This window comes from Branchiostoma belcheri, unplaced genomic scaffold (genome assembly GCF_001625305.1).
Source record: "Branchiostoma belcheri isolate BF01 breed outbred unplaced genomic scaffold, Haploidv18h27 scaffold2, whole genome shotgun sequence".
NCBI lineage: Eukaryota > Metazoa > Chordata > Leptocardii > Amphioxiformes > Branchiostomatidae > Branchiostoma > Branchiostoma belcheri.
The window spans coordinates 5,490,076-5,503,413 of record NW_017803490.1 but is presented as its reverse complement, the minus strand read 5'-3'; the positions used below and the strand labels follow the sequence as shown (position 1 = coordinate 5,503,413).

The 13,338-nt window shown below is 39.6% G+C and overlaps 1 protein-coding gene across 1 annotated transcript; it reads left to right on the top strand.

Moving 5' to 3' along the window:
• The first annotated feature begins 1,173 nt into the window (after positions 1-1,173).
• On the top strand, positions 1,174-12,163 carry LOC109468692 (alpha-N-acetylneuraminide alpha-2,8-sialyltransferase-like). Its single transcript, XM_019767008.1, has 8 exons — positions 1,174-1,495; positions 5,643-5,729; positions 7,169-7,316; positions 7,806-7,921; positions 9,144-9,236; positions 9,737-9,860; positions 11,208-11,331; positions 11,895-12,163. Exons 1-8 carry the CDS (start codon positions 1,272-1,274, stop codon positions 12,143-12,145), a joined length of 1,167 nt encoding a protein of 388 aa, XP_019622567.1. The 5' UTR covers positions 1,174-1,271; the 3' UTR covers positions 12,146-12,163.
• Positions 12,164-13,338: the final 1,175 nt, after the last annotated feature.

Sequence of the window (13,338 nt, the reverse complement as noted above, 5' to 3'; positions counted from 1 at the left end):
TGGTATACTATCCCTTTATTTCGGCCAATTTCTACTATTTTTCCAGCGATCCGCGGTGCCTGGTAGAGGCTACTCCCTACCCATGTCACAGCCCCTCGATAGCTCCATGTAACTGACAAGGGCACCTCTCGGTGTGTTTTCCTTGTCTATCATAAACCATGTGAGCGTGTACACGTTTCATTCCTCATCCCAGGGTCACGCTAGCCCGGCCGCGACCACATCAGTTTTCCAGGTTATTGTAGGCCACGCTGATTTAATTTTATGGATGACATCCACGCACGTTGATTTTCGCCTGGCAAAAAAAATCACCTCCTGAGGCTCTGGTCTGGGTGCCATCCTCCGTAGTCCATGGTAGCCAGCGATAATAGGGAGCCGTCGGTAACTATGGAGGACGGCACCCAGGCTGCCGAAGCTCCACGGAACTCACGAACTCAGTACAGTGCCGACTCATAAATGCCACAAAAGGTCAGTATGTGTGCCTGCTTGTTATAAAAGTTGCTATGTACTACCGTAAATTCACAATACCTATTCAGCTTCTTTTTTTTTTGATGGAATTGTTTATTAGCTCGCGCACACTAGTTTGGGGGTCTTCAGAGGATGTCATCCATAAAATTAAGTCAGCGTGGCCTTATTACTTTTACGTGTTTGAGTACTATGTGCTGGCGTAAATTCACAATACCAGCTTTGTATTAGCAGCATTTTTTTTTCTGGAATTTTTTTCGCCCGCGCGCACTAGTTTGGGGATCATAAGACGATGTCATCCATAAGTTTAAGCCAGTATGACCCGTATTACTTTTACATGGGGCGCAAAAGGCCAATATGTAATAAAAGTCGCTATGTACTACGCTACCGTAAATTCACAATACCAGCTTTGTATTAGCAGCATTTTCCTGGAATTTTTTATTTGCCCGCGTGCACTAGTTCGGGGGCCTAGCTTCAGACGATGTCATCCATAAAATTATGTCCGTGTGGCCCGTATTACTTTTACATGAGGCGCAAAAGGCCAATATGTAATAAAAGTCGCTACGTACTACGGTACCGTAAATTCACAATGCCAGCTTTGTATTCATTTGGCAGCATTAGCTGGAATTTTTTATTCGCCCGCGCGCACCTAGTTTGGGGGTCATACGAGAATGTCATCCACAAAATTAAGTCCGTGTGGCCTGCATTACTTTTACATGAGGGCGCAATGATCAACATCTCTCCTTTCACGTGTTAAGTTTCATAGCAATAATTCTCTCTCGCCGCTACATGACGTCAGTAGGGGAGCTATGCCGCCCAGGAAAGGCACCCAACCCTGGTCTCCTCTCGCCGTCTGGTTTATAAGACTCTTGTTTCTTGTCTTGGTCGTGAATGCCTTGTGGCTCTGGCTGGGGAAAGACGGCACACTGCTACAACATGCCTTCTACACGACAACCTCCAAGAAAACCGTCGTACGACAGAGAATATCGTCTAACAGAACTTCTCGCCTTCCAGTATTCAACAATTGTTGCAGGTACGTAAATGCTTAGAAAACTTAAGCTTTGACGTGTTTATATTCTTAATTTCAGTACCCTGAAACTACTAAACGCTGTACGAGTTTATATTTTCCCACCAAGAATCATTGAAATAATCTACAGTGTATATTATGTGTTTTTACAGTTAAATGTATCGAATGTATCATCATTTGGCAATATGATGTTTCACCAACTTGTACCTATAGTACATTTGTATATGCCTTATTATTAATGATCTAGCCTGAGTATTATGCTGACAGCAGCCCCCATAGGCTACAATGTGCCATCAGTACTGAGTCCTCTGGGCGACACCAGGAACAAAATCCATACACAATCGATGGCCATATTCTAACATAGCTAAATCATTTACAGCTTCACAGGCCAGGGCAATACTGTCCCTCCAGCTGCTCTAACTACTAATCCAAAATACCACGACCTCTACATTTTATCCACTAGTTGTCAATAGTATAAAAAATACGTTATTGAAACTAGGGATGGTTTAAAAACGGTGGAGTTAGGGTCGAACCCCTAGTTGCTATCTTTAGCGTGGAGACCGATATAACCCCCACATGTTTCCTCTGGAACTTGCGTCACTACGCGGCTACATCGATCGCGACAAGCTGAAATGATAACAGAGCCCGACCAGCTATTTATAACCTCATGTCTGCGCGCTGCACAGAAAGTGCGAAATGAACCAAAATGCACGAAATGAAAATTATTATAAAAGAAAACTAGAAACTAACTTAGGTAACATTTGCAAAGCAAATGCATAATGTTTACCTCCGCACATGGTCTGTTCTGTTAATTCTTACTCAAATACATTCATATATATGATCAGACAGGAGTATAAATCCCTCCTAATGATAAAATTGCAGCATCATGTAACCCATGTAACCCAACACCAGTTACCATGGTGAGAGACGTCAACAAATCAGGTCATTGGCCAGGTCAGAGGTCAGTGTTTGGAACGGGAGAAGAAGAGGAAATGTAGCAAAAACGACGTGTGTCCCTTCGAACAAAATATGTACAATTGCGTTAATACAATGAAATGAAATACATGAAGATGGCGAAATATAAGGCAAATAGCTTGAAAGTTTTCAATGCAGAAGAAAGTGATAGATAAATAAGCTGACATCTAATAGTATTAAATAGGTTTTAGAAATTAAACACGTCAGATTATTTACTAGTATTCACCACTCACGTTTGTATTAAAAACTTAATGTTACATATTTTCTTTCGTTCCATTTCGCTCCATTTCGTTCGATTACGGACTTTCTGGTGTCCCTGTCTGCATGTATTACGATGTGCCCTCTATCCAGACGCACAATCCAATTAGTAAATGACTTGGTATTTGTCCTGCATGTACTGGGAGGTTATTTTGTAACCACATCACGTCTGTCCTGGTCGCGAGAGGACATTTGTCAGTACTATCTGGGATGGTATTGACTTCGGTCTAGTCGCCTCCCAGACAACTCAGACGATTTAACACAATTATCGAAAAAAAAAACTCGACTCCTGAAAACCTAGACAGAATTTCCAATGCTTCATGTTTTGAAAATGAGATATTGTCATTCACAGATGTTATAGGACGTAATAAACCCACTAAGAAGGACACAAGTATATCAATATTGCCACGCTGTTAGCACGTGTTTATATGATAATTGCTGATAGCTTTTATTGTTAATGGTAGGCGATAAGGATTTTTTTTGCACTCACGTGACCATGTCGTAAGCATTGTCCGCCATGTTGGATAATTAAACCCGAAAGTTACCAGCAAAAAATATAAACTTATATGATGTTATAATTACACTCAGGTAATTATGATACGATACATTGATTACCCAAAATCAAGACAAAATATTCTTATAATTCCTATTTTTAAGATGAAATACTGCTATTAATAAAAGCCAGAGTAGGGCGTTAGTAACCCAATACTAAAGACACAAATCACACACATATATATATATATAATTTAAAAAAATGTAGTACGTTCACTAAGTTGAATCAACGCTAACCAGATGCAATCTGCAGCGTGATGGTTATGACATTACATGTAAACACCATATATTAGATATATAATGTATAAACGTATATCATTGATTTTACACAGGCAATTGATTCCATTGTGCGATACACACTGTAGGTCACTGACCTTTAGCGATCGCTAATGTAACATTTGCGGCGCCTCCAAGCGTCATGGAGCGACATTCATCTTTTGTTATTGATAATATCTGTATTGGGGCAAGGACAGTAAAGGTCATAGGGCCACACTGCCTCAATCTTATGGATGACATCTCTGAAGACCCGCAAACTAGTGCGCGCGGGCGAGTAAAAATTTCCAGCCAAAAACATGCAGCTAATACAAAGCTGGTATTCTGTAGTACATGGCGACTTTTATGACAACTACCCTGGATGCCAAAGTAGTTCTAGGGCCGGACAAACCCCTCGGGCTCAACTCCCCCGTAGCGGTAATTTAGATAGGCGGGGGAAGGGTTCTTGGCTGCCGAAGGAAAACGGCTCACGGCCCGATACTAGTTTGGCACCCAGGGTAATGACAAGCCGGCACATGCTGGCCTTTTGTGGCATTTATGAGTATTGAGTCGGCACCGTACTGAGTTCTTGAGTTCCGTGGAGGTGATTTTTTATTTCTTATTTTTGAAGAACAGGCGAAAATCAATGCGCGCGTGGATGTCATGCATAGAATTAAATCATTGTGGCCTATTCTTTGTCAAGGCGTACACATTGGAAGTTGGTCCGCTAGAGAATACAGTTTGCAGTCAAGATATCTCTCTATTTATGTTTACCGAAGGAAAACATATTGTTTTTACTCAGTTTCTTCCTCCACCTCTTCTGTTCCAAACACTAACCTGTGACCTGGCCAATGGCATGATTTGTTGACGTCTGCCACCATGGTGACTGGTCTTGGGTTACATAATGTTGCAATTTCATGGTCTGCTCTACTCCTGTCACCATATACTCGTAGTACATGTATGTGAATATGTTTGAGTAAAAATTAACAGGGCAGACCATGTCCGAAGGTAAACATTATGCATTTGCTTTGCAAATGTTACTTCTCTATTTGAAAATTCTACTCTTTTCTGCCGCCTCCCGAAGCCTGGTAGAGGCTAATTCTACATGTAACCCCCTTAAGGAAGGCCTGGTGGAGGCTACACTTGTGTTTGTGAATTATTATATTGATTTTCGTGAGAAAAACATGACACAATTGTCCGTGTATGATGTATGACGCAATCAGAAATATACTACAGATGAATAGATAAACATCATCGTCATGCCAGCATCGCTCGAATCTGCGGACGATCAATAAAGTGCTGACAACCGCCATTTGTCAATGTCCTTTCCTGTCAAAAACAAAGGGTAGAAAAGAGCAGATTAAACAATATTTGTGATGGCGAGTCAATAAACGAGACGAATTGCGTTATGAAATGACTGACAGCGGCGCCCTATTTAGCTAGTTGATGAATGAATATTATCATATGTGGCAATGTAGGTTAAAATTAATAGAAAGGGTGCTTTGTGGTGATTGTCTTTGTTGTTTTGAGTCGCGTGCTTTGAGTGGAGGGGGCATTTCTTATTTTTAATAATCATTTCATTTTAATTGTGTTTGATGTATTCGGGTATGTAATCAAGTCAAGACGTGAACTTTTAAAGTATCATGTGTATGAAAACGTAATTCTGAGCCTACAGTCGCTATGTGTTTTGGTCAATAAAACAGTAAAATAAAATTTCATAAATTATATATTTTAAAAAACCTACGTAAGGATGATATTCAGCTAGACCATTTAGTGTTATATGAATATAAGTGATTCAGATCAAAATTTTGTTACATTTTGTTAATGTACAGATGTTTTATTTCCAGTATGTGCGTTTGTTTGTGTTCCATAGTTATTTTCACATGATAGGCACGCCAGGAACACTAACAGGAAGTTAGGTCAAAGGTTCAAGAAAAGGTTATCTCATTTCCTGTCTTCAATTTCCTGCTATAAGTATGCCCTTTGCCTTAAGAGGTCCAGTGGGAAAATGTAAGAAATTCACTAACAATAATATTATGAATGAATAAACTCTGATTATTATTTGTAATCTCTGAAAAATACGGAGGTGTGATATCTTTGACTTCTTGTTTTTCAGGGGAAACACGGACTCTTTGTCCGTCGCGATACAGAAGATGAACAGTTCACAGTGGAGGTTTAACAAAACAGCAATAGATATCTTCAGGTAAGGCCGCAGATGCCAGACTAGAAGCGGTCCGCTATTAAACCCTATCCCTTCGGCAGCCAAGAGCCCCTTTGCCCGCCGGTCTAAATTACCGCTACGGGAATTTGGCTGGCCCTACACTAGACGGCGAAGGGGCTCTTGGCTGCCGAAGGGCAAGGGTTAGCGTCCCGCTGCTGGTCTAGAAATCCAGGGTAGGCAGCAGACAGTGATCAATGTCTACATGTACATCGTGATTATCAATTTCTAACCGCCCACGAAATTGTACCAATTTTTGTAAACCTAGCCTGGTGTCCAGTCTGTCGCTGTTGGGACGGGCTCTCTTCGGGGCTTCAGAAGCTCTTGCCCCGCCCGACTCAGCTAGGTTCCCCGCTTCTACAGACGTAACACTTCTACCGGGCGGTCTGTTGAGCTGGACGGGGGGAAACTATTAGAGCCCCGAAGACAGCCTGCCCAAACCACGATAGCTATTGTAAACCTGGCCCCTTGTTCGGGCTTTACCGAACCGTTGTTCAGTTATAATATAACACAGAAAGACAAGATAATATTGATATTGATCCCCTCATGAAATATCATATGCATCTCATGATCACGATAGATGCACATAAATCATGGAATGCGTAATTACACATTCTTACATGTTATATACGTGTCATTGAGTGGAGTATGAAATTACTTATGAGTCGTGTACTATTACTTATTGCTCATATGTACATACTAATTGATTAATTTGTACATTTGGGGGTGTAATCTTGTACTTATTATCTGCTAGTTTATCAAACTACAACTGCCTGAAATTGCATGTAATTTTCTTTTCATTACTCTGTAAGGCCATGTTGATTTGATTATATGGATGACATCCGCGCGCGCATGAATTTTCGGCCGTTTCCAAAAAAAAAAGTTTTCAACCATACTGTAAATCGTACAAAACAGTTGCAAAATGAGCAAAAATATACCGTAAGTTACAAAAAAATAAGTAAAAACCATACCAATGTCGTAGAATGCCAAAATCAAACGAAAAAAGACGAAATTGTAAAGAAATGAACTTGAAGACTAGATTATTCGCCAAACCATATTCTGTGCCATTTGCTCAACCCTCATGACCACGTAGATTTCATAATGAAAAGAACTTTTTTTTTTGCAAAACTTTTTTTTAGTCGTACGCTCGCATCAGTTTTGGGGCTCCCGGAGGATGTCATCCATATAATCAAATCAACATGGCCTTAGGTAGGTGTAGGCTGCAATATAACATTGGGCGCCAGAGGGAGCGGCTTATTGGACCGTTAGCTATATAATATAGACTACATGTAAACATACAGACAGATACGCGAGTACAACGTTAACAAAATTGACATACGTACAAAACAATGAATTGCCAACTTATCATATTATACAGACAGCTGGGAAGACCTTACTGAAGTTTGTCTTCTTTCACTCTGTAGGCGAGATCTTTTAGAGATCAGTCACTTCCACGAATATTTCACAGCAACGAAGAAGAATTCCCCACTGAACTCTCTTATGTACTTCTTCGAGAAGAACAAGAAAGTTCGAATCCCAGTCTCAGGACCTGTCTGGTTTAGATTGCCAAAGGTAGGACTAAACATCGCATACTGCTTGTAGGTCTACTTATTGAGGTTCAGTATTGAGGTTTATTGAGGAAAAGCTCTCCTTTACCTCCCCACCCGAGGGTGGCAGCTATTCTTCCAGGAGAGGGTAGTATAAGACATCACATTACATATACATTTAGTTTACATTACATAGTATTTTAAAAGAAAACAAATGTGTAACATCGTATGTGCTCTACTTATTCATGTCCCTCATGTGTTTTAGTAGGCCTTGTTTGAACTTATAAACTTATAAACATTTAGTTTGTTATGTATGGTCGTATTGAAGAAGCAATGTCAATTCATTCACATATCCATGTATTCATAGATACTCGTTAAACGTTACTAGATAAATCTTATTGAGAACGGCGTTTGCACATTTGCTCAGCGGTTAATTAAGAATCAAAGTACATGTACGTACTATACATGTACACGTGCGTTTTACAGCAATTTCGATTTTATTGTCGTTTTGCAGGAGCTGCCTTTTTCCAAAGACGACAGATTCAACACATGTGCCGTGGTCGGTAACAGTGGCATCCTGAAAAACAGCAAATGTAGCAACAGAATAGACTCTTCCGACTTGGTTATAAGGTACATCACTTCGTCATGGTACTAATTTAGTTTTTGCTATTATTTTGCGTGCTTGTATGTTTGCTTGTGTCTCCGTACAGTTAAGTACGAACGAACCTATTCATTTTCTTTTTACAAAATCTTTTCATCTGTTTATCACTAACAAAAACGCGTTCTCCAAAATTGACAGCGGTAATATTTTCTATATTATCATTATTGACTCGACAAAAGTACAGAAGAAAAGTACAGTACTTTCGTATGGTCTACTAGAACAAAGATCAAACAAGGAGAAGTCGTAGACATCATCCCTCCATGAAATAGCTTGTTATTTTGTAATCTTTTGGTGTATTTCAATAGAGATATTATGAGTCAAACTGTTATAGAGTTTGCGAATATACTACTGGGGATGGTACCCAGGCTACATTTGCCTGTACATGTAGGTCAATGACCAGACAAATGACCTGCAGACCAGACAAACAAGATTTATTTTCCGGGTAAAAATAGATAGGGCTGCCTGGGTTGACCTGCCAGCTGGAGGTATAAACAAAAACACTCTGTCCCAACTTTTGGGTCAAACAGACCATCCTATTATGAAGTAGGGGTGAAAAAGTGAAAATCCTTTTAAATCAAGCAATAAAAATATGCGACAACCTGCTAATGCACTCCAAAACACAAAGAGACTCAACAACTACCCACATACCAAAAATCATACCAAACCATCCCCTAGATTTTCCAAACATTCAACACAAAAAGTCCAACATTAAACATTTTGTAAATATCAAACGCAAACAGCTAGGGGACCCAAATTTAAACCACTAAACCATGGTAATAACAACTACATGCTACCTTAATATCGCACAAACAGTCCATAACGCGAAAACAACAGAATAAAAAAATTAAACTGCAGTACCAAGGTCAATCACCAGGGGCTCAAAGTCAACCTACACAATCTCCAAGGCCCCATCCATCAATCTGCCAAATATCGTACAGTTCCTTCTCACCGATCTTCAGATATCAGACCAAACATGAAACGGAGTAAAAACAGTACCCCCATTTTCATGGAGGGTAACAACACTAAATACATAGTACATACGTCTTAAGAAAGTCATCTTATGTACAAAATACATGTATGCGGCAAACTACGTACAGAATATATGTCAGCGGTAAAATTATGGGATTACTGATCTCTAACATGCAGTCACTAAGATTTAAACATTCTTTATTGTATTTCCCTATTTGACAGATGTAACTTCGCTCCAGTTGACGGGAACTACACTGAAGATGTTGGTAGAAAAACTGGACTGATGACGCTAAACCCGTCCATTCTCATACACACGTAAGTCTGTGGTAATTTTCAGATCGATATAATCATCAACAACATTTACGAAGACAACGCATTTTTCTAATAGAATTACGACAGTTTTTCCATGCAATATTTTATATTTTGACTGGGTAGTTACTTGTATGAAGGAAAACATATTGTTTTTGCTCAGTTTCCTCTTCTTCTTCCCTTCCAAACAAATCAAGTAAGTGACCTGGACCAGACGTCTGTCACCATGGTAACTGGTGCTCTAGCAGACACCCTGTAGTGCTGGGTTACAATGTACATTATGTAGCAGAACAGAGTTGGAGAGTTGGGCTGCTCATCATACATGTGAATGTATCTGACTTTGAGTAAGGATAAACAGTGCAGTGTGTTGGGTTAGACCAGGTGAAGGTAAACATTATGCATTTGCTTTGTAAATGTTACCTTTCTAGCTGTATATGTAGCAGCTTTAAGCGCTAATCTCAGAGATATCTAGGAATAAAAATTTCTTGTTTTCTCTCCTTTTGAAGGTATAAATGGTTGTTAATGAGAAGAGACCAGGACAGGTTTCTGAGGGACATGGGTCACTATGGCAACGCACTTGTTTACACCAACCCATTCCACTTCAGGGAGGTGACTGACATTGTTATTAAGGTGAGTCTGGGATTCAAGTTGTTAGGACAAAACTACTCTACATCAGAGTAGGGATGGCATTTTATAGCTCTTTCTTCTTTTGACGTTGCAGGTATACATGAATGATGTTTAAAGGTTCAAAGGATAAATCACCTTTGTTGCTCAATCTCTCATTGTCAGTTCAGCTAATCGGAGTCCAATAGGAGCTCAGGATTCTTCCTCACTATGAAAATCAGACCAATGGGAGCTCAGAATTCTTCATCATTATGCAGATCTGTCCAATAGTAGCTCAGGATTGTTTGTCACTATGAAAATCAGCCCAATAGTAGCTCAGGATTATTTATCACGCACCTGTGTGTGTATAAGTATGTAAATGTGTGTTTGTGTGCATGGATGGCATTCAGCACCAAGGACAGTGACTATGAAAATCAGTCCAATAGGAGCTCAGGATTCTTTATCACTATGAGAATCTGTCCAATAGGAGCTCAGGAGTCTTTATCACTATGAGAATCTGTCCAATAGGAGCTCAGGATTCTTTATCATTATGAGAATCTGTCCAATAGGAGCTCAGTATTCTTTATCACTAGGAAAATCAGTCCAATAGGAGCTCAGGATTGTGTATCACTATGAAAATCAGTCCAATAGGAGCTCAGGATTGTTTATCACTATGAAAATCAGTCCAATAGGAGCTCAGGATTGTGTATCACTATGAAAATCAGTCCAATAGGAGCTCAGGATTCTTTATCACTATGAAGATCTGTCCAATAGGAGCTCAGGATACTTTATCACTATGAAGATCTGTCCAATAGGAGCTCAGGATTCCAATAGGAGCTCAGGATTCTTTATCACTATGAAGATCTGTCCAATAGGAGCTCAGGATTCTTTATCACTATGAAGATCTGTCCAATAGGAGCTCAGGATTCTTTATCACTATGAAGATCTGTCCAATAGGAGCTCAGGATACTTTATCACTATGAAAATCAGTCCAATAGGAGCTCAGGATTCTTTGTCACTATGAAGATCTGTCCAATAGGAGCTCAGGATTCTTTATCACTATGAAGATCTGTCCAATAGGAGCTCAGGATACTTTATCACTATGAAAATCAGTCCAATAGGAGCTCAGGATTCTTTGTCACACACCTGTGTGTGTATGTATATATGTATACGTGTATGTGTGTGTGTTTGTGTACATGGATGGCATTCAGCACCAAGGACAGTGACTATGAAAATCAGTCCAATAGGACCTCAGGATTCTGTATCACTATTAAAATCACTCAATAGTAGCATGGGTCCATCATGAGGAGCTTTAACAGTGTATGTAAACGTCATGTCAACCTTCCTATTCTATCTTTTATGCTGTCTGTGCAGGCAGACTTGTTAGCTCGTCACAGACACGCCCGACAGAAGCTGTACTTCTCCCACCCTACATACCTGGAGGGGGTGACAGAGTTCTGGCGAAGGAGGAACGTCACAGAGAGAAGACTATCCACGGGTATGGCTTAACAACCTTCAGATATGTTTAAAGTTTAAAACTTTTGATCCAACATAAAGTATTGTTCTCACCTAGAGTTTTCGACCTGTCACCCTGGTCTTCTTCAATAGACTGATTCAGTGAGAGTACAAGTCATGTGCATGTGGCTTTTCTAGAATTCCGAAGTGTGACTGGGTCAAAGGTATCTGGTAATTAAATGATGTCAGCCCCCATTACACTTCAGAGAAGCCACGTGACAAGTCTCACTGGAAAAGTCTATTGAAGAAGACCAGGGTGACTGATCGAAAGCTCTAGCCCTCTATCGCATTTTACTAGTAAAGTATAAACTAAACAATGAAATAAAGAATTGTCACAACTTTTCCAACTATTACATTTTGTAACCTGAGAATATTTTCAGAACTAAATAAATGTGGTAAATAATGAATTTCAATTGAACTAAAGGGTTCAGTTGCAAGTACAGAGATTAGAATTCAATCTTCATTCTGCTACTCGAGCTCCTTACAAGAAGACAGTCCAAAACGTGTCTGAGTTTGCATCCCCTCCCCCTCCATGTTTTTCCCCAGGTTTGTTTCTCACGAGTGCCGCCCTAGCGTTGTGCAGCCAAGTGCAGCTGTACGGATTCTGGCCGTTCTCTACAGACAGACAAGGCAGCACCATCCCCTACCACTACTACGACAAGAGCAGCATCAACTCCATGGTGCACAACATCTCGGAAGAATTTGGACACCTACTGCAGCTGTATAGGGAGGGAATCGTCAACATCACAACGCACCCTTGTGAGAGTCACCCGAACTCCAGCAAATTAAGTGCCTAACATTAGCCAGGACAATCTATACGTAGTGAAGCTTACTTTATAGCAGAAACATGTCAACAGCAACAATGGAATCAACAGAAATATAACTTTGGGTGGGTTTGTACTTTGAAGAGAATAAATGCAAGACACTTTCATACTGTTCACATTATTGACAATGGCATGCAATTGTTTTATTATGACCATGCTGACATTATGACAATGTCTACACTGATATTAGTTCAAGGTTGTTTTGATGTTTCTGAATCTTATTTTAAAGACACTGATATTGGTAAGTAAATAAAACAAAAATAAAGGTATTGGGTTTTTTAATGCCACTCTTTTATAATGCTCCAAAATATATTCAATGTCTTCTTTATCATTTATGAACAACTTATATTATTTTGTATTTTCATACATTTGAGCTCATAATTTGGGTGAAGTATTTCACTAGTGTATCAAAGTTATTAGTTTTAGCACCTTGCAATAATGACATCTGAATGATCTTTTGAAGAATATGATTATAAGTGCAAAATGTACCTTACAAAGATATAGACTTACAAATTAACATCCAACTCTTTTAAATCATCAAGCTTAATGCACTGTTCTTAGAGGCCTTAATACTGTACATGTAACATTTTATGCAGCACAGTGTGCTTTGAAGCATTATTTTGAACTGTGATCTTTGCAATAAAACATGAAAAATATCTAATAGTATGTTTGCGTCTGAATTTTTCTGAGCCTTTGTTGTGCAATCTCTCAATGTCTAATTGGAGTCCAATAGGAGCGCAGGTTTCTTTATCACTATGAAGATCAGTCCAATAGGAGCTCAGGATTATTTATAATGTATGTAAATGTGTGTTTGTGTACATGGATGGCATTCAGCACCAAGGACAGTGACTATGAAAATCAGTCCAATAGGAGCTCAGGATTCTTTATCACTTTGAAAATCAGTCCAATAGGAGCTCAGGATCCTTTATCGCTCTAAAAATCAGTCCAATAGGAGCTCAGGATTCTTTATCACTATGAAAATCAGTCCAATAGGAGCTGTGTGTGTGTATATGTATGTAAATGTGTGTGTTTGTGTACATGGATGGCATTCAGCACCAAGGACAGTGACTATGAAAATCAGTCCAATAGCAGCTCAGGATTCTTTATCACTTTGAAAATCAGACCAATAGGAGCTTGGGTCCATGGTAGCTCGGGTCCAATAGGAG